Here is a 20,017-nt window from a genome sequence, read left to right as displayed (position 1 = left end):
TCTTTTCTTTGTGCTCGACAAAAAAAAGTGAGAATATCTCCATGTTAAAACACTCTGGTCGCAGTCAGAGCCGATGAGTGACTCGACTGCAGCTCCACAGACACGCCTCCCCCTCCCCACACCCACACCGCACCTCCGGCTTGTGACACAAGAAGAACCAGAAGGACGACACCGCAGCGCTCCAATAAAACACTCAGATCTTCTGTTTCTAGCCGATACTACATAAAAAATAACGTAAAATAACGCAGTAACGCATCATGTAGTAACGGTAACTGAGTTACTGAATATAAAAAAATAACGCGTTAGATTACTACTTACCGCCGAAACTAACGGCGTTACAGTAACGCGTTAGTCCCAACACTGGTAATGTATATTAAATGCAGACAGCAAAATATATGAAACAGTGCCTCTTTATTTTTTTCCTGCACTCACTCCAAAATGCTTATTTACATGGCATGCCACATCAATACAGGAACTGACTATTGACAATAACAAATAGAATCTGCTCTGGGTTTTTAAGGACATGGGTGTTTTTTTTATCCTTTAACAAACCTAAAAGGAGAAATACACAATAGGAATGAAGCAACATCCATTGAAAAAAGGGAAATCACCTTTCTTCTGCAATCTGCCAGTTTCAGCGCCTTAGTAAGAGACAGATAACCGTGATATGTACCAAACATTCTATTCCAAGTACATGTAATTAATTCAGTTAAGGTCTCTTGGGACATTAGAGCTGGGTTTGCAGAGAATGGACAGTAAGGAGGATTGGGGTGAGTAGATTTAAATGAATATTCACCGCTGGTCAAAGCCATGACATGTCCAGTAACAATACATTAACAATGTAGCATAGTATCCTTGTTCAGGGCCATATTCCATCAGTGCGGAATCCAAAAAAAAAAAAAAGTTGACTGCAGAAGGAAGAGTTACATTTAAAAAAAAATGCTGAAAAAAGACAAATATTGTGTTTCCATTGAGAAAATTGATGCTTGATCAGTATGTCCTCTGTTCAGATAAAAAGTCCGTTGTATTGCCACACACACATACACATACACACACACACACACACACACACACACACACACACAGTCGCACACACAGTCGCACACACACACACTCACACAAATGCACACACGTTCTTTCACAGCCTGTTCCTCCTCATGCAGTGTGGTTTTCTTCTATGGTGTTGTTGTGGTCAGATGAGCCCCCTCCTTTTCTTGTAGTCCTCCAGGTTAAGGGACCTGCGGGGAGCGCCATCTTTCACCGGCAGAGCGTTGGAGCTGACCGACAGAGACTTGGCTTCTGCACAGGGTGGGCAAATGTTAAAAGCGTTGGTACTTGCTTCAGGGTTTCCCCCAGATTGCCATTATATCTGTGGCGATTGGGGCGTGGCCTATATGACATCTTAGATTATATTGTATTGCTCGATTTTTAATTGTTGCTGCTTATTGTACTATGTATTTTTGTTAAGAATTTTTTCAAGTTTCTAGAGACTTCTCCAACCCTTAAGTGACTATTTCATTATTATTAGAATGATTGTTTTTGTAGACTGTTCTCACGTTTGGAGACTCTTTACTTCTGTTGCTGAGATGTATGCATATATATATACATACACACACACACACACACACACACACACACACACACACACACACACACACACACACACACACACACACACACACACACACACACACACACACACACACACACACACACACTATATATATATATATATATATATATATATATATATATATATATATATATATATATATATATATATATATATATATATATATATATATATATATATATATTAGGGGTGTAACGGTACACAAAAATTTCGGTTCGGTACATACCTCGGTTTAGAGGTCACGGTTCGGTTCATTTTCGGTACAGTAAGAAAACAACAAAATATAAATTTTTGGGTTATTTATTTACCAAATTTGCTAAATCTTCCACCAAAAATATTTTTCTTGGTGGAATATTTGATTTGAAGTAATCGGAACCTTGGATAGGTCAATAATTCATAATAACATTGATTTTGATTCAATATTATGTTTTGAGAAATGACAGTTTGAAAAAAAACCAAAAAAAACAGCTTTGTTTTATTAGTCAACATTGCAACTTTTTCTAAATTACATTTAACCTTTAAGCTTTTTTATATTCACTTTTGTTATGTTTTTGTTTATTTTAATAGTATTTTTAGAATGTGCCGTGGGCCTTTAAAACATTAGCTGTGGGCCGCAAAAGGCCTCCGGGGCACACTTTTGACACCCCTGCTATAGATAATAAAAAATTAAATCTATGGATAAATCTATGGATAAAAAACAGAGCCTGGCGACGCATGCGCGTTTATCATAACTCTCTCGCTCTCTCTGTTTCTGCCCCTCCCTCACCAATGCTGCTGCCCGCACAACTTATTTTGTTTTTAACCCCTTCTTGAACCTGAAAGTACATTGAAAATACACGCAACCCTATCTCAAAATGCCGGACATTTGAGGCATTTAAGAAACTCCGCCCAGACAGCCCCGCAAAAGAGGACATGTTCGGTGAAAAGAGGACGTATGGTCAGTCTATCGTAGCCCGTTAGCTGCTAGCATGCCGTGTGTTGTGCTTCGGTGTGCATTGTTTACACAACGTGCGTTACGCTACTTAATATGTCCATGTGGAAACTCGTTCGGTACACCTCCGAACCGAACCCCCGTACCAAAACGGTTCAATACAAAAACACGTACCGTTGCACCCCTAATATATATATATATATATATATATATATATATATATATATATATATATATATATATATATATATATATATATATATATATATATATATATATATATATATATATATATATATATATATATATATAATATGCTCGAGCTGCTGTAGCGTAGATTACCGTAATAATGATAATTTGGCCAGGCCTGACTAATGTGACTTTTTAGTTTTGATCGGTACACCTCCGAACCGAACCCCCGTACCAAAACGGTTCAATACAAAAACACGTACCGTTGCACCCCTAATATATATATATATATATATATATATATATATATATATATATATATATATATATATATATATAATATGCTCGAGCTGCTGTAGCGTAGATTACCGTAATAATGATAATTTGGCCAGGCCTGACTAATGTGACTTTTTAGTTTTGATAAATTTGCAATTAAAAAAAAAAAGTTTTAAAATTGTCATTATGGGGTGTTTTGTGTGTAGAAGTTTGAAGAAACAAATATTAATTCCATTTTGGAATAAGGCTGTACTATTACAATATGTGGAAAAAGTGAAGCACTGTGAATACTTTCTGGAGGCATCGTATATCCATTCTTACTGTAGCGACCTGCTGGTGATAATATTTATGTTTGTCTGTTATTGATGTCCATTGTTGCTATGATCATGAACACAGCACAGCGTGCCTTAAAGGGGATTGGCAGACAGAATGAGGAAGTGTTGTTGTATGTCAGGGAGTGAAGCACAAAGAAGGAAGTGTGTGCACGGGAAAGAATACGTGCTGTAATAGCAAAAGATTCACAATAAAAGTTAAAAACACTTTGCGTGACTTCTTCTGGGCGCTACATTATTATATTGTTTATTACATTATTATATTACTTTAATTGGTTTTCACGTTAAAAAACTATTTTTAGGCCGTGACAACTTTCATTTTGGATTGCCACGATCAATTAAATGTAGGGGAAACCCTGTACTATATGACAGATCTAATGCTGCATCCATTTGGAGCCAGCAGAAGACCACAACGAGGATCAGCTCACCTGAATTGGGAACTTGGAGGTCTATCTTCACATCAAAATCATGAACTTTAAACAAGTCTTCTGAGAGGTCAGTGGTTGGCTTGGGTGCGTCTTTGTCCTTGGCGTCTGTCAAATCCTGTGACAAACGTGGAGAGGATTGTGGATAAAATGGAAGTGGTAATTTAAAAATGCCAAAACCTACTCTCACCTGTTTGCTCTTATCCAGAGCAGAGGCATCGGGCGAGGAGCCAGAGCCGTACTTCTGGTTCAGATGAGCGAGAATAGCTGCATGGACCGACGGGTCTCTGGCCTTGAAGCACAGTCAAGCATGTTGAGGATAAATCCTTAAAGCAGGGGTCTTTCAAACTTTTCCAAGGACCGCCCCTCAAAAAAAATGTATGCGAGAGAGAGTGGGGAACCCCTACTAGTATATATTGTATGAAATTGTTTCTAGGTAGGGACGTAACTATATGAAAATGTAATATCATGACTATTATAACACAATATTGTTGAAAGTGCTCAAAAAGTACTCATTCACACTTATAACAAAGTTTTATTTCCAAAATTAAATAGCCACACAATTATGGATGTGGTATTTTTATGTACCGGTTCCTAATTGGGTCAGTCCAAGTGGACCATGAAAATTCTGGACTAATAATACTGCTATCAGTACTTTTTTTTCCAGGCGACTGTCGTAATTATGACACACGTGCGCTAAAACATTCATTAAGGTGCCGCTGCAAAGCATAAAAAAAGACACGGCGAAACAGCCAATCGGAGTCGACCTTTAACTGCCCCACTTCCGGTTACGCAGAAGTAAACAAAATCATAGATTTACGTGTCATCGAGAAAACAGGACGCAATCAATGTTCACTAAAAACAGAATCTAAATGCGGAATCCAATCCAATCCACTTTATTTGTATAGCACATTTATACAGAAATGTCTCCAAAGTGCTGCACAAAATATTAAAAACAATATTCAAATATTATCCTTAGCTCCACCAATGACAATTTCAAAAAATAAAAAAATAAAACCAATATAAAAATAAATATGATTAAAAACGATTTTAAAGGGTAAAACCAATTAAAACAATAAATATAAATCAAAATTTTAAAAACACTGAGGACCACACAACTCACGTAGTGTTAAAAGCCAAAGAATAAAAGTGGGTCTTAAGACGAGACTTAAAACACTCCACTGTGGGAGCAGTTCGAACATGGAGGGGCAGAGTGTTCCAGAGCTTAGGGCTGACCACAGAGAAGGCCCTGTCGCCCCTGATTTTAAGTAATACAATCATCTATAAAGTTGCTCAGAAGCAAGATAGCATCTGCTGACAAGTCTCTAGTCGCCATCTGACGTCACTCCATCATGCCGCGTTTGCGTGCCATCAAAACACATCTTGCCTAACTGCACACCCACCTAAGATGCTGTCATTGAGAAGAAATATTTACCCTGCACTTGAAAAACACTCACCTCCATGGAGCCGTGCCAGCCAGGGTCCAGCTCTCTATACACAGCCCTGCACGGTGCACCATACTGGGGCCATTTCTGTGCTTGCCTCCGGGACACACGGCCCCCTCAAATTACCAAATTAACTCTAAAATACAGAGCCAAACATTTCCCAAATGACCTCTACGTGTCAGGTGATGTTTCTTTTGCAAATATAAAGACTACTTGTCGCCATAAAGCGTTGTAAAAAAAAAAAAAACACCTGCGATTACGGCAGCCAGTTGTGGACGTGACCAGTGATTAAACATCTTCATTGGTAAGTTCATAATAACTTTACAACTTCTAATACTATCGTTGGAGCACCAGTGTTGAAATAATAACTGATGCATCTTTCTTTTACCTGGAAACATGTCAACTCAAATGTATCGTACATTGTTGTTATTGGGCTTTTCCTTATTTAATTATTTTTTTAAATTAATTTAGAATGGTAATAAAATGCTGAACTAATGCCTAGTTTATTGGGTTTTTAGTTTTTTTGGAATTTTGCCTTTCGTTCTTTTTGAAAGAGATAACGACGGATGGATTTTTCTTTAATGCTTTGTAATTATTAAATAAATGTAATGTAAATAAAAAACTGCTTACAGCTGAGCCAATGGGAGGTCCTCTATTCCACCCATAAAATCCAATACATAAATATTCAAAAACCACCAACAATACCCCATTTTGTGTCTTGAATATTAACAAAATTTTAGTGATATTGTTATTATAAGCGCTAACCCAGACAAACTATTTATAGCGGCGACATGACCACTACCGTGTGTGCCGATTTTTACATCATTGAGTGGTCTGCTGTTTCCTCACTTCCTTGCTCCCTGGAAGTTTAATGTACCGTAGATCATAAATCATGTCTCTCACCTGGAAAGTAGGTGGCTGAGGATGTAATCCGACAAAATGGTACACTTTGACAGCCCTTTCGACCCAAAACTGGTGACAACGACACGGATAGAAGCTAGATCCTCCCACATCCCTACCCCGTTTCTTCGCAAAGATTATGAGATACTTTTCATTTAAATGGGAATATGTGAACATCCCAGCAGTCGGCATCCTAAGGCCAGAAGACCTTGTAGAGTAAGTGATGTTTTATTATGCTTGTTGGCTCTCAAAGTCTGTAGTGTGTAACAATCAGTGATGAAGAAAAAAAAAAAGCAAACATTGTGATGCATTTTTTAAATTAATGCGCCGCAAATGCTTAAAATGTTCAAAATGCGTACATATTAAATGTTATTGTAAATGTGCCCTTACTGCATTACATATACCGGTATACTTATATCATGTATATAAAATCCTAATGGAGGTGTTTGGATGTTTTTATGGGCTATATAGGCAGAATTGAGCGGCTCCAATAAGCTCCATTGTAAGCTGACTTTTGATCGCATTTATTTAATATCTAGAATGTAATGTTCCCTCTAATTTTTAGTGTGTGTGAGCAAACGCACAAACACCCTGAGCATTCAGTGGAATACAGACGTGCACACTGTGGTCATACCAGCAGCACATTTGTCTCAAACCTGACATAACAATTTAAATGTCTTATTATTATAATCAAGTGACTAGTCAATTTCAAGAGATTATTTTCTAATATATGTGATTTGGCCCACTTAGATATATATATTTTTTTAATCAGCTATGCACTATAGTATTTTATGCCTGGGTGGGGGTCCTGCTTTGGAAAGATTGTGTACCCCTTTCAGAGATCACATTTAGTTCCCCTTAAAACATTCACATGTTGCATGAGATGAAGTGTTTATTAACTTTCTGTCCGTAAAATAAATATTTTTATTAGCAATTATGTAGTCCTGTAACATCATTTTATGATTAATCTCCAAAAAATAACATTCCTAACAAACGACAGTAGAATAAGCACACTGATTGAGGAGTCATAGTAAAACGACCTGAAATTTACACTTTACGTGTAGTGTTGGAGTTGTCCAACTTTTTGTGTGGCCATAAACGCACCAGTGGCTAATTGCCATAGTGTATGTGTTGGTGCAGGTGAGAGAGCGAGCAAGCGGCTGCTGTTGATATAACAGATGGCAAAGAGTTTCTTTTGGCTTGGTTTGTACGGTAGACAATGACCAGTTTTGCTAGATAAAAGTATTTTACACATTGTTTTGGTGTGGTTATGGCCGACAAACAATTTCGCTAAATAAAGGGACCGAAGGAATTCCTGTCCTCCTTTAAGTGTCTCCACAGACGTTACAATAATTTAACAGTGTTGACAAACATTGTTTTTATCTGTTGTGGCCGCCTTTCGTTACATGTTACTCACAGTTGCATTGCAAAATCATACAAAACAAACAATTTGTTTATTTTGTTTGGAGTGGGATTTGATTTTTTTGCGCGGCATAGATTTGCTGTGCACAGAGGACGCGTGAGCAGTGCGCAATTGCGCAGGTGTGCACCTTAGAGGGAACGTTGCTAGAATACATTAAAAAAAACAAAAAACATCCATCGTCATGTCTCATGATTGTGAACAATCAGCAAAATTCCAAAAAAGTGCAGTTCCCCTTTAAATAATTTTGGATATTGCTCTTAAAGTAGCAGTAGAGTGTTAAAACAAGTTGCCTCTATATTAAAGCTATTATCCTATATATCTGATTATCCAAAAGACTTCCTAAGTTTGCAAATAAGTACATATGATCAAAATAGTATGCAGATAATTTCTACGATGTTACCTTACGTTTACGATACAAGCTTCAACTTCTGCGTGTGTGTATGCTAGCAGAGACACCGAGCGTGGATGACTGACAAGAGGCTTCACTCCGTTTCTTTCGTTCCACTATAGACAGCTCAAAAAGTTATTGACGGATTTTGATGAAGATTTTTGGGAATGTCAGAAATGGGATCAGGAACATGTGACCACAATTTGGCAGGAGTTTTAGGTCTGCGCTTTATGAGTGCTTTTGTAGTTTATTCATGTTTTTGATTCAAACAGTCCAACATACAGTGATTACGGTGGCCATGCTATTGCCATTTATAAATTACACTTAAGTGTTTTGAATCTAGGAATGTAACGATTGACAGTAATAATTATACTTCTTCTTCTTCTTTCACCGTTTTGAATTAAAATGATAGAAAACCCGTGATTGATAACTGCACTTCGATAAACTCACGGACTGACAGGTGATAGCTCTCTATCTTAAAAGCTAACATTAAAACAAGAAACATTAACGTCTTTCCCCATTCAGAAACGACATACCCTAATCTAAACTGAAATACATTAGTCTGAGCAACTAAGATTTTCAATTGTGCACATTGAACCACCTATAAAACAGAGTGATCGTTCTACACTCAGAGGAATACGAGGCATGTATTTTTACGGTGCAATTAAAGGACCACTGAACAGAATAGGATGCCGCAATGCCCGCCAGGAATAATAAATATTAAATGAGGTGGTGACATGTCCGAGGTGTACCCCGCCTTCCGCCCAAATTCAGCTGGGGTAGACTCCAGCCCCCCGTGACCTCGAGTAGGACAAGCGGTAGGAAATGGATGGATGGGAATAATAGTTTTTTTTTTGTTAGGCAATTGTCATTTAAAAAAATCTTAAATGTGCTACAGTACAATGCAATATTTAAAACAATAAATGCTTAGTCAAAACATGCAAAATAGTGGCTTTTCTAACAGTGTGTCTATTTATTTTAGTTATTCAAAAAATTACTCGGTCAGAGGTTTTTAGTGTGCATATAAGTATTTTCTGAGCACATTCAACAATATTGCGGTAATAATCGTGATAATTTTGGTCACGATAACCGTGATATGAAATGTTTATATCATTACAACCCTAGTTGGAGCAATGTTAAAGTGCTTTAAAGACATTTAAGTTTATGAAAAAATTGCGGGCGAATACAAAAAAATATTTTCAAAAAGTCTCATCAACCAAAAAAAGACACCCACGGTCCGGACCCCCTGCCTTAAAATGTATATTCAGCAATGTTGCATGCATAAAGATAGAAAAGCTTACATTGGACACCATGGTGGGTTTGCATTGTCTTCGAGTGAAAGGGTCCATTTGTTGGTTTTTGGAATTTTGTCCTTCGGCCTGCCAAATCACACGAAGGAGGGCGTTACTATGAAGTTCAGCACGTTGACATTCTTCATGACATGTACTCTCACTTTATCTATTTCTGTTGTCACAGGAACGCATTTTGTTTGCATTCCATGACGATTATGAGGCCACTTACCACAAGAGCCTTTTCAGATTCCACTATGTTCCAGCTTCTGTTCCTCTGATTGATGTAGCTGCATGGAGAAATAATTCCATCAGATTCACAAAAAGAAGCACACGGTATTCTTCTAGGCGTAGGATCGTCCAAACCTGATGGCAGAGATGTTTTTGGTCCTCTGTCTGTCCAGGGCCTCTGCCCGCTCCTCCAGCTCGTTCATCTCGTCTTGGATGACTTTCACTTTGTCACCATCACCACTCTCCTCTGCCATGGCCTTTAGTGGGAACGTGAGCACAAAGCAACTGTAATATGTCACCTGTATCGACTTTTTATGTCAATGTAAACGGTACATTTGCACATTTTTCGAATCCGATCCAGGTCTCTTTCATATGTGGATATAAATCGCATATGCATCCAAAGCATTGTCAAAACAAATGTCTCCCCAACTGCGAGATCCAGAATTAATGCCCTCTCCCGTCTTAATCTTCTACTTGCAATAATTTGGTTCAGAAAAGGTTGACTTTGATTGCACAAAATCTTTGAAATTGCCACTAATATGTCACAACAGACCTATTAGGATTGGAGCCATGTTTACTTCCTTGTACACTAAGACTGCGTTTACATTAGACATCTAATTTTTTTGTAATGACGACTACATAAAAATATCGGATTTGACGAAAAAAAGTTGGACATCCTACACTGCAGTGTGAATGCACCCTAAGAGCTGCAAAACTACCGTATTTTCCGCACCATAAGGCGCCCTGGGTTATAAGCCGCGCCTTCAATGAACGGCATATTTCAAAACTTTGTCCACCTATAAGCCGCCCCGTGTTGTAAGCCGCATCTAACTGCGCTAAAGGAATGTCAAAAAAACAGTCAGATAGGTCAGTCAAACTTTAATAATATATTAAAAACCAGCGTGATGTGGGCGCGCATGGAGTCGTATATCAACATGGACGGAGCTGCGTGAAAAAAGCCACCCGGCCTCTTCGCGTAAACTTACCTTAACCACTCGCTCATCTTTTCTTCATCCATCCATCCCTTCGAGTTAGCTTTTATGATGACGCCGGCTGGAAAGGTCTCTTTTGGCAAGGTCTTCCTTTTGAATATCACCATGGGTGGAAGTTTCTGGCCATTAGCATGGCAAGCTAGAACCACAGTGAAGGATGACTTCTCATTCCCTGTGGTGCGAATATTCACCGTACGTGCTCCCGTTGTATCCACAGTGCGGTTCACAGGAATATCAAAAGTCAGTGGAACCTCGTCCATGTTGATAATGTTCTCTGGCCGGATCTTTTTTTCAGCTGTCTTGTTTTTACAATATGCACGGAAAGTAGCCAGCTTTTCTTGAAAGTCTTAAGGCAGTTGCTGTGAAATAGTAGTCCGTGTGCGGATGGAGAGATTGCGTCTTTTCATGAACCGGAAACCTGTCGCCATTTTGTGGTCTTTACAGATGTAAACACACAAAGGAAATGAAACGTAATATCCGCGCGCTTCTTCTTCTTCTACGCGGGCGGGTGGTTGCTTACAGTAGAAGAAGAAGCGCTTCCTGTTCTATGGGGGCGGGTGCTTACCTTGGCGGTTGCTTGCGTAGAAGAAGAAGCACTTCCTCTTCTACGGGGAAAAAAGATGGCGGCTGTTTACCGTAGTTGCGAGACCGAAACTTTATGAAAATGAATCTTAATATTAATCCATATATAAAGCGCACCGGGTTATAAGCCGCACTGTCAGCTTTTGAGTAAATTTGTGGTTTTTAGGTGCGGCTAATAGTGCGGAAAATACGGTACCTCCAATCTAAAACCTCTCCTTTCTTTACCTTGTCTTTCATTAATTGAGTTTTCTTCATAGCGTAGTTTGGTGGTGCTTTTCGGAATCGGTCCTTCTCTTTGACGATCTGCAGGGAGACGGAAGGGTTTGGTTACGAGCACACGGTGGATAAGGAAAGGCGCAGTGCAGCCACTGACATCCTCAATGTCTTTGTCGTTGAACTTGTAGTTCATGGCTTCTTTAATGGACTGCTCCTTTTTGGTGACCTCGTCTAACGTCGGCACTTGCATTCCTGCGATGATCATCTGCAAAGGAGAGCACAGAAGGAATTAACGCCAGGATGTGTCAACGTTGTTGCTGCCGCACTCACCGCCTCTTTCCACTTCATGAACTCGTTTTCTGTGAACTCCTGGTTTGATACATACTCCAGCCTAAAAACACGTGTGTCCCCACCATGCCTGAGGAACATTTAAAAAGTACCGTTTAAACCTGACATGTACTCACTGCAACGTGTTGTTGAATATATTACTAACACCAACAGTGTTTGTTTACCTACCGTAATTGTAATCCTTTGTTTGTCCGGGTAGACCCCAATTGGTAAACCTTTGTCGTCTCCACGATATCCACAATTTCAGCAACCTTTGCAAAATGCATTACAACAAAAAAGCTCCAATAAATAATTCACATGAACTGAAATCTGGTTGGTAAAGGCCAGCGCTTAAAAGATAATTGCCCTTTATTGGGGAATTTTGCCTATTATTCACAATCCCTATATGAGACAAGAACACGTTTTTTGTTTTTTTTATTGCATTTTAACTTGTAATTAATGCGAGCAAAAGTCAGCTAACAATGGAAGTAATAGGAGTCATTATAAGATCTATTCGCCCATAAAGCTCTCTAAAAAAACATCCAAAAAACTCCATTTACATGTCGCAACCTGAATATGAACCAAGTATTAATTAGGGACATTGCTATTATAAGCGCTAACGTTAAAGAACTACCTTAGCGGCGTCGTAATCACACAGCGGTAACAAAATAGCTTATGCAGCTTTTGAGATACTGAGTTGCTTGCATTGCTTACGAGTTGGTAAAAGTTAATTCTAGATTATAAATCCTGCCTCTCACTTAGATAGTACAAAGTTGTGGCCATAAATCGAGAAGTTGGCCAACTTTGACATTTAACTTAGACTCAGAGATGGCGAGAAAGACACAACAAGACGCTCGCTTGTTGTTGTTTTTTTATTTAAATCCTGATTGATTGATTGAAACTTTTATTAGTAGATTGCACAGTTCAGTACATATTCCGTACAATTTACCACTAAATGGTAACACCCGAATAGGTATTTCAACTTGTATAAGTTGGGGTCCACATTAATCAATTCATGGTAATGAGGATTACGATTAATTCTTTACATAAAGAGGAAGATTTAAACATCTCAAAATATATCATCAGTCAGCATTCCAAGTGAGAGCAGACATTGTACAGTAAGTGTTTCTTATTTAATGCTCGTAGGTTGTATTTCTTGTTTAGCAATTTTAACAATACTGCTACATGATGTTACATAATTCACTAAAGCTGGGTCTGCTTATCATCCCTCAGCTTCTAAAACTCATACTCTGTATATTCAGGCTCAAAAATATAAGTTTCTGGATCATTAGAGCAGTCTTTTTTGGCTATCATGAAGTCAGCCATGATTAGTGGTAGATGTTGTTGAGGGAAATAGCGAACGATGTGATGCATCTTGTGAAATTAATACGCCGCTGTATGCTTAAAATGACCAAATTATGTAAATATTAAATGTTACTATGAATGTGCCTGTTACTATATACATATAAAACATTGGAAGTTTTTTAAAGCACTTAATGGGCGAATAGACACAATAACGTAATGATTCCTATTGGCTCCATTGTTCGCTGACTTTTGCTAGTGTTTATTTATGAGTCAGAATGCATTAAAAAAACGTGTTCTTTTCTCAAATAAAGACTGTGAATGATAGGCAATTTTCCTAAAAAGTGCAGTTCACCTTTAATCATTTTTAGATTTCCCGAAAAGGCTGAGGAGGCATTATGGACGTCTACATCTTTTCAACAACAATGAGCGTTGTATTCCAGTGCATGCAGACGTTGTTTCTATCTATCTAACCATACACTACATCTATCTTTCCCGAGTGTGGATTGGGCCACAAATTCATCCACACGTGTACTATGCATACACGCATGCAGCGCAGCGTACTGTATTGCAATCTCCACAGTTACTTTCAAAAATAATAGAAATTGAAAGACTCCAAATGACTCCACAAAATGAAACGCGATTGTTCCGCTGCACACGATACAGAGAGCAGATGATGAATTGTAAACGTGACCATGTCGAAACAAAAATGACATACTGTGTCATGTAAATAATATAAGTACCGTAATGTAGAGGTATGTTTGCTAAAAGAACAAGAAATGTTCTATATGAAAAAGTATCCTTCTGTTGTGATCTATCAGTACATAAAAAATAGAATGGTAAGAAAACACTGACTGCAGTTTTCCCCCCGATTATCACAGGAGTTACGTTCCGGATCCGCCGTGGGAAGTACATTTCTGTTAAGTTATTATTTCATAATTGAAATGTCTATTATAAGCATTTAATCTCATTATACATATTCCACACACATTTATAAACCTTTCCAATGCTAACACGTCATACATTCTAAACCCGACTTCAATGTGTGCTCCAATCTCAATGTACTCAATGGCACCGAGACTGTAGGAAGTGAACTGCGTAAAGTGGCAGGGTAACACTGGGATGGGAACCGAATTCGGTACTTTATAGGCACCAACCAAATTCTGTTGGTACTACAGAGTACCGACTGACGTAAAATCAAATGGTACCATATTTCGATACCTTTGTTCGGCACTGGCTCAAACACTTGCCGGGCAACCAAGCAAATTCGTAGCGGACTGCCTCTGTATAATGATGTAATTCTCCATGCCAACTAAGCACGTATGCCTGATAGAAAGCGCTCAAAATGAAAACTCCCCTCTTCAAAATGTGTTAGCTCGATACTAATTTACCATAGATATGCTGTACACTGTACATGCTACTGGTTAGCATTAGCAATTTTACATGGAGATTTCAACAACTACATTTGGTAACAAAAACTACAACTAAGATGCATATTACAATCAAACAGCTGGTGTGTACAAAGTACAATACTTACTGTATAAACACTTTTTAGGACGCAATAAAAGACAAGACTTAATGGCAAAGACTACTTCTAAATAGCATTGAATAGCATTACCTAGAGATAGTTTGGCTGAGTCCACTCTCAGTGCTGCTGAGTACAGTGATCGCCAAATGCCGAAGAGCCAACAACGGGGCTTGATGTCACGCGCAACCCAGGTAGTGAAAATTGCCACTGTTGGATTTTACATGACATGGTGCTAGGTAGGACCGGCAAGATTCCATCGCTGCCAAAAAACTACCGGATTCAGTACCCATCCCTACTTGTAATTGAAACTCAGGCGTGTGAGAAAACAAGACATATAGCACAGTTATTATCAGCTCACTGTTAAATGTTACATAACAAATCTTAAACAAATTAACATTTATCGCCACATGAACACACACAAAAGTACCAAGACGGTTAAGTACCGGTATCAATTCAAAGATGAAGGGTAACCATCCCCTACTGACCAGACATGTGTAATGTCCAGCGTCTGATCGATCTCCGCTTCCTCGGCCTTCCGGGAAATGGTAAGAGTTGGGATGTGTCCCAAGCTAAAGCCATTCAGCAACATGCTTACCCTGTAAACTGGTTTACTGCTGTTGTTACCGATCCCAATTCTTACAAAGCAACCCGTCACAGTCTTGGCAAAGAATGGCATGTGGCACCAGCGTTCCAGCTTGTGTCGGGACAGGCGGATCCGATTGAGTTCGTCTGGCAGCGAAACGGGCTGAGACTTTGGTGGGGTTTCCTCCTTTCTGTGGGCACCACAAGTCCAATTTACGTGATACAGCAAGGTTGTTTTACAGGGGAACTGCACTTCTTTGAGGGAATTTTGCCTATCGTTCACAATCATTATGAAAGACATGACGGATGGATCTTTTTTAATGCAGTCTACATTTTAAACGTAAATAAATGTCCGCTTATACCGGAGCCAATGGTAGCTCCTCTATTTCACCCATTCAAAAAGCACCAACAATACTCCGATAAACATTTTGTGATTTGAATATTAACCAAGTATTGATAACATTGTTATTATAAGCGCTAAACCAGACTATTTATAGCGGCGCTGTGATCACTACCGTGTGTCCCTGACACATGACAGCAGACCTTGCACAGTAAGTGATGTTTTATTATGTTTGTTGGCTCTCATAAAGTCTGCAATAAGTAATAATCAGTGATTAAGAAAGAAAAAAAAGCAAACGTCAAGATGCGTTTTTGAAATTAATGCACCGTTTTATGCATAAAATGGTCAAAATACGTAAATATTATGTTATTATAAATAAGCCCGTTACTACATTACATATATACTTACATCATGCATTTAAAACCCTAATAGAGGTGTTTGAATGGATTGGGTGGAATTGCGCGGCTCCATTGTAAGCGGACTTTTAATCACATTTATTTAATACTTGGAATGCAAAAAAAGGGCCATCGTCATGTCTTTCATAATGATTGTGAACCATAGGCAAAATTCCCAAAAAAGTGCAGTTCCCCTTTATGCTTGAAAAGCTTGGGAGAGCCACTCACTCGTCATCGTCGTCAGATGAGGAAGATCGCGAACTCCTGTCACTCTTGACAGACGACTTGTCATCATCTTCCTCCTCCTCCTCTTCGTCGTCCGAGTAGACCTCACTGGTCTTCAGCGGCTCTCGTTTGGCCAAAAGTTCCGCTGCTCGGTGGGACCAAAAAGTATCAGTACACCAGGCCCGCTTCACTGACACCACCAAGACTTGTACCAACCTGTCTTGTTCTTCTTCTTCTCACGCTCCGCTTTGAGTTCTTCCATGGCTTGGGACTTTTTGTCCAGTTTTTCGTCACGTTTGGATCGTCTTTCCTTGTTGTGGGACGTCACCTGTGGGCCAGAACATCAAAGGTAAATTATGAGAATAAAACAAACTACTGTTCTTTCTTTTCAGTTCTGGAACATATGTACTTTGACTAAGGTTGTCAAGTATCGACAAGACACGACACCAACGCGCAAAACTACACAGATACTTGCTTTTTTCAGTTTTGAATACTAATGATAATATACCGGCTGTCTCAAAGAAATGCTCCAGTGATTTCCATATATTTACTCTGTGAAAGTCTGTCACAAATGCGGATTTGGCACTTCGGGTTCACTCTTGCTAATGACTAAATGATAATGGAAGTGTGGCAGTGGAGAATACTGTAGGTGTGGTGTAATTGCGCTTCACAACAAAAGTTATATGCGCCTGCTTTGCCAGAAAATAAGGTGTAGCAGAAATTATCTGGGATGCACTTTAGCCACTTTGTCTCTATATTTAGCGAGTAGAGGTACATTTTAAAAGTGAAAAAGAGAGCTGTATCATGCATTTATTCGATACTACAAGCGGTCATTAAAGTATTCCCCACCTGAGTGAAAGTGAAGATCCTCTATCACTTCCATAAGGGCTAAAAAATACACAGCTTAGAGACTACCGTAGTGTTTTCCCGATACCAATATTTTGGTACCAGTACCAAAATGTATTTCGATACTTTTCGGTACTTTTCAAAATAAAGGGGACCACAAAAAATTAAATTTTTGGCTTTATTTAAAAAAAAAAACATTACGGTACATTAAACACATGTTTCTTATTGCAATTTAGTTCTTAAATAAAATAGTGAACATACAAGACAACTTTTCTTTTATTAGTAAGTATGCAAAGAAAGGCTCCTAAGTTAGTCTGCTGACATATGCAGTAACATATTGTGTCATTTTCCATTCTATTATTTTGTCAAAATTATTAAGGACAAGTGGTAGAAAATGAATTATTAATCTATTTGTTCATTTATTCTTAATATCTGCTTACTTTCTTTTAACATGTTCCATCTACACTTCTGTTAAAATGTAATAATCACTTATTCTTCTGTTGTTTGGATGCTTTACATTAGTTTTGGATGATACCACAAATTTGGGTATCGATCCGATACCAAGTACTTAGAGCAGGGGTGCTCATTACGTCGATCGCGAGCTACCGGTCGATCTCGGAGGGTGTGTCAGTCGATCACCAGCCAGGCATTAAAAAAATAGTCCTAAAAATGAGCGATCATAAATCTTCACTATGACGTCACTTTCGTCACTTGATTGGCATTCACGGCACCCGAGGGTCTTCTGAGATGACGCTGGCTGCTGCCAGCTCATTAAAATTACCGACTGGAAGGCGAGAAACACTTTATTTCAACAGACTCTGGCGCCAAAACTCCAAAGACCGACTGCACAGTTGCGCTAACAAAACAAGAGTCTCAGAAAGCTGGCGTGCACAAGCTAGCAAGCTACGGAGTTTGCCGACAATGTATTTCCTGTAAAGTGTATACAAAGGAGTACGGAAGCTGGACAAATAAGATGCCAAAAACCAACCACTTTCATGTGGTATTGGACAGAAAGGAGGACCTTTTTCTCCTCCATTCGAAAATGCGGACGTTTTTAGCACCACTGTCTGATTCCAATCAATGCAAGTCATCAGAATCAGGTAATACACCAACTTATATTCTTGTCTTCATGAAAGAAAGGAATCTATATGGGTTAAACATGCCTGTATTATCTTTAAACACCTTAACTTGTTAACAATATTAACTATATGTGTTAAACATGCTTGCATTATCTTTAAACACCTTTAACTTATTAACAATATTAACTACCGTATTTTCCGCACTATAAGGCGCACCGGATTATTAGCCGCACCTTCTATGAATTACATATTTCATAATTTTGTCCACCAATAAGCCGCCCCGGACTAAAAGCCGCGCCTACGCTGCGCTAAAGTGAATGTCAAAAAAACGCTGCGCTAAAGTGAATGTCAAAAAAACAGTCAGATAGTTCAGTCAAACTTTAATAATATATTGAAAACCAGCGTTCTAACAACTCTGTCCCAAAATGTACGCAAATGTGCAATCACAAACATAGTAAAATTCAAAATGGTGTAGAGCAATAGTAACATAATGTTGCTCGAACGTTAATGTCACAACACACAAAATAAACATAGCGCTCACCTTCTGAAGTTATTCTTCATTCGTAAATCCTTCGAATTCTTCGTCTTCGGTGTCCGAATTGAAAAATTGCGCAAGCGTGGGATCCAAAATGGCCGGTTCCGTCTCGTAGAAGTCATCGGGAGTCAGTGTCGCTGTTGTTCTGTGAATCCTGCCTTCCGGAAAGCTCGGACCACAGTTGTGACCGAAATATCTGCCCAAGCATTTACGATCCACTGGCAAATGTTGGCGTATGTCGTCCGAGGCTGTCTGCCCGTCTTAGTGAAGGTGTGTTCGCCTTCGGAGCTGTGTGAAAAAAGCCACCCGGCCTCTTCGCGTAAACTTCCCTTAACCACTCGCTCATCTTTTCTTCATCCATCCATCCCTTCGAGTTAGCTTTTATGATGACGCCGGCTGGAAAGGTCTCTTTTGGCAAGGTCTTCCTTTTGAATATCACCATGAGTGGAAGTTAGCATGGCAAGCTAGAACCACAGTGAAGGATGACTTCTCATTCCCTGTGGAGCGAATATTCACCGTACGTGCTCCCGTTCCACAGTGCGGTTCAGTTGCTGTGAAATACGGTAGTAATCCGTGTGCGGATGGAGAGATTGCGTCTTTTTATGAACCGGATCGTTTAGCAGGAGCCATTTTGTGGTCTTTACAGATGTAAACAGGAAATGAAACGTACGGTGATATCCGCGCGTTTTTTCTTCTTCTTCCGGGGGCGGGTGAAGCGCTTCCTGTTCTATGGGGGCGGGTGAAGCGCTTCCTGTTCTATGGGGGCGGGTGAAGCGCTTCCTGTTCTATGGGGGCGGGTGCTTTCCTTGGCGGTTGCTTGCGTAGAAGAAGAAGCGCTTCCTGTTCTACCGGGAAAAAAGATGGCGGCTGTTTACCGAAGTTGCGAGACCGAAACTTTATGAAAATGAATCGTAATAAAGCGCACCGGGTTATTAGGCGCACTGTCAGCTTTTGAGAAAAATTGTGGTTTTTAGGTGCGCCTTATAGTGCGGAAAATACGGTATATGTGTTAAACATGCTTGTATTATCATTAAACACCTTTAACTTGTTAACAATATTAACTATATGTGTTAAACATACTTGTATTATCATTAAACACCTTTAATTTATTAACAATATTAACTATGTGTTAAACATGATTGCATTATCATTAAACACCTTTAATTTATTAACAATATTAACTATATCTGTTAAACATGCTTGCATTATCATTAAACACCTTTAACTTATTAACAAAAACATATATTTCATAAATAAGTAAATATAAATTATATATATGAATGAGGTAGATCCCCACGACTTGATCAATTGAAAAGTAGCTCGCCTGCAGAAAAAGTGTGAGCACCCCTGACTTAGAGGATCATACAATGGTCATATCATAATTTAAGTCCGCACCCCTGACTTAGAGGATCATACAATGGTCATATCATAATTTAAGTCCTCATGTGCCTAGGGACGTATTTCCTGAGTTTATAAACACAATATACATTTTTTAAAAACGAAAGAAGATTTTGTGATGTTAAAAAATATCGATCTAATTATAGTAGTAGCCACTCGATACGCTCCTGTACTTGGTATCATTACAGTGGATGTCAGGTGTAGATCC

At 38.9% G+C, this 20,017-nt stretch overlaps 1 protein-coding gene across 3 annotated transcripts in view; it reads right to left on the bottom strand.

Moving 5' to 3' along the window:
- Positions 1-392: 392 nt before the first annotated feature.
- Positions 393-20,017, bottom strand: part of rtf1 (RTF1 homolog, Paf1/RNA polymerase II complex component) — a 37,542-nt gene continuing 17,917 nt past the window's right edge. For 2 of the 3 annotated variants that reach the window (XM_061969028.1, XM_061969029.1), the window contains exons 6-18: positions 16,168-16,279; positions 15,955-16,096; positions 15,005-15,182; positions 11,769-11,851; positions 11,583-11,670; positions 11,410-11,517; positions 11,262-11,339; positions 9,598-9,719; positions 9,464-9,521; positions 9,244-9,321; positions 3,977-4,078; positions 3,790-3,904; positions 393-1,299 (exon numbers count right to left, since the gene is read on the bottom strand). In XM_061969028.1, the coding sequence (XP_061825012.1) occupies positions 1,193-1,299; positions 3,790-3,904; positions 3,977-4,078; positions 9,244-9,321; positions 9,464-9,521; positions 9,598-9,719; positions 11,262-11,339; positions 11,410-11,517; positions 11,583-11,670; positions 11,769-11,851; positions 15,005-15,182; positions 15,955-16,096; positions 16,168-16,279 (1,371 nt within the window). In that variant the 3' untranslated portion in view covers positions 393-1,192. Of the gene's footprint in view, positions 1,300-3,789; positions 4,079-9,243; positions 9,322-9,463; positions 9,522-9,597; positions 9,720-11,261; positions 11,340-11,409; positions 11,518-11,582; positions 11,671-11,768; positions 11,852-15,004; positions 15,183-15,954; positions 16,097-16,167; positions 16,280-20,017 lie in introns of all 3 variants that reach the window. The other variant, XM_061969027.1, reaches the window with a different exon arrangement.

The sequence above is a fragment of the Nerophis lumbriciformis genome, linkage group LG08, assembly GCF_033978685.3.
Source record: "Nerophis lumbriciformis linkage group LG08, RoL_Nlum_v2.1, whole genome shotgun sequence".
Classification (NCBI taxonomy): Eukaryota; Metazoa; Chordata; class Actinopteri; order Syngnathiformes; family Syngnathidae; genus Nerophis; species Nerophis lumbriciformis.
The sequence above is the reverse complement of the archived record's forward strand: the minus strand, read 5'-3'. Positions and strand labels throughout refer to the sequence as shown.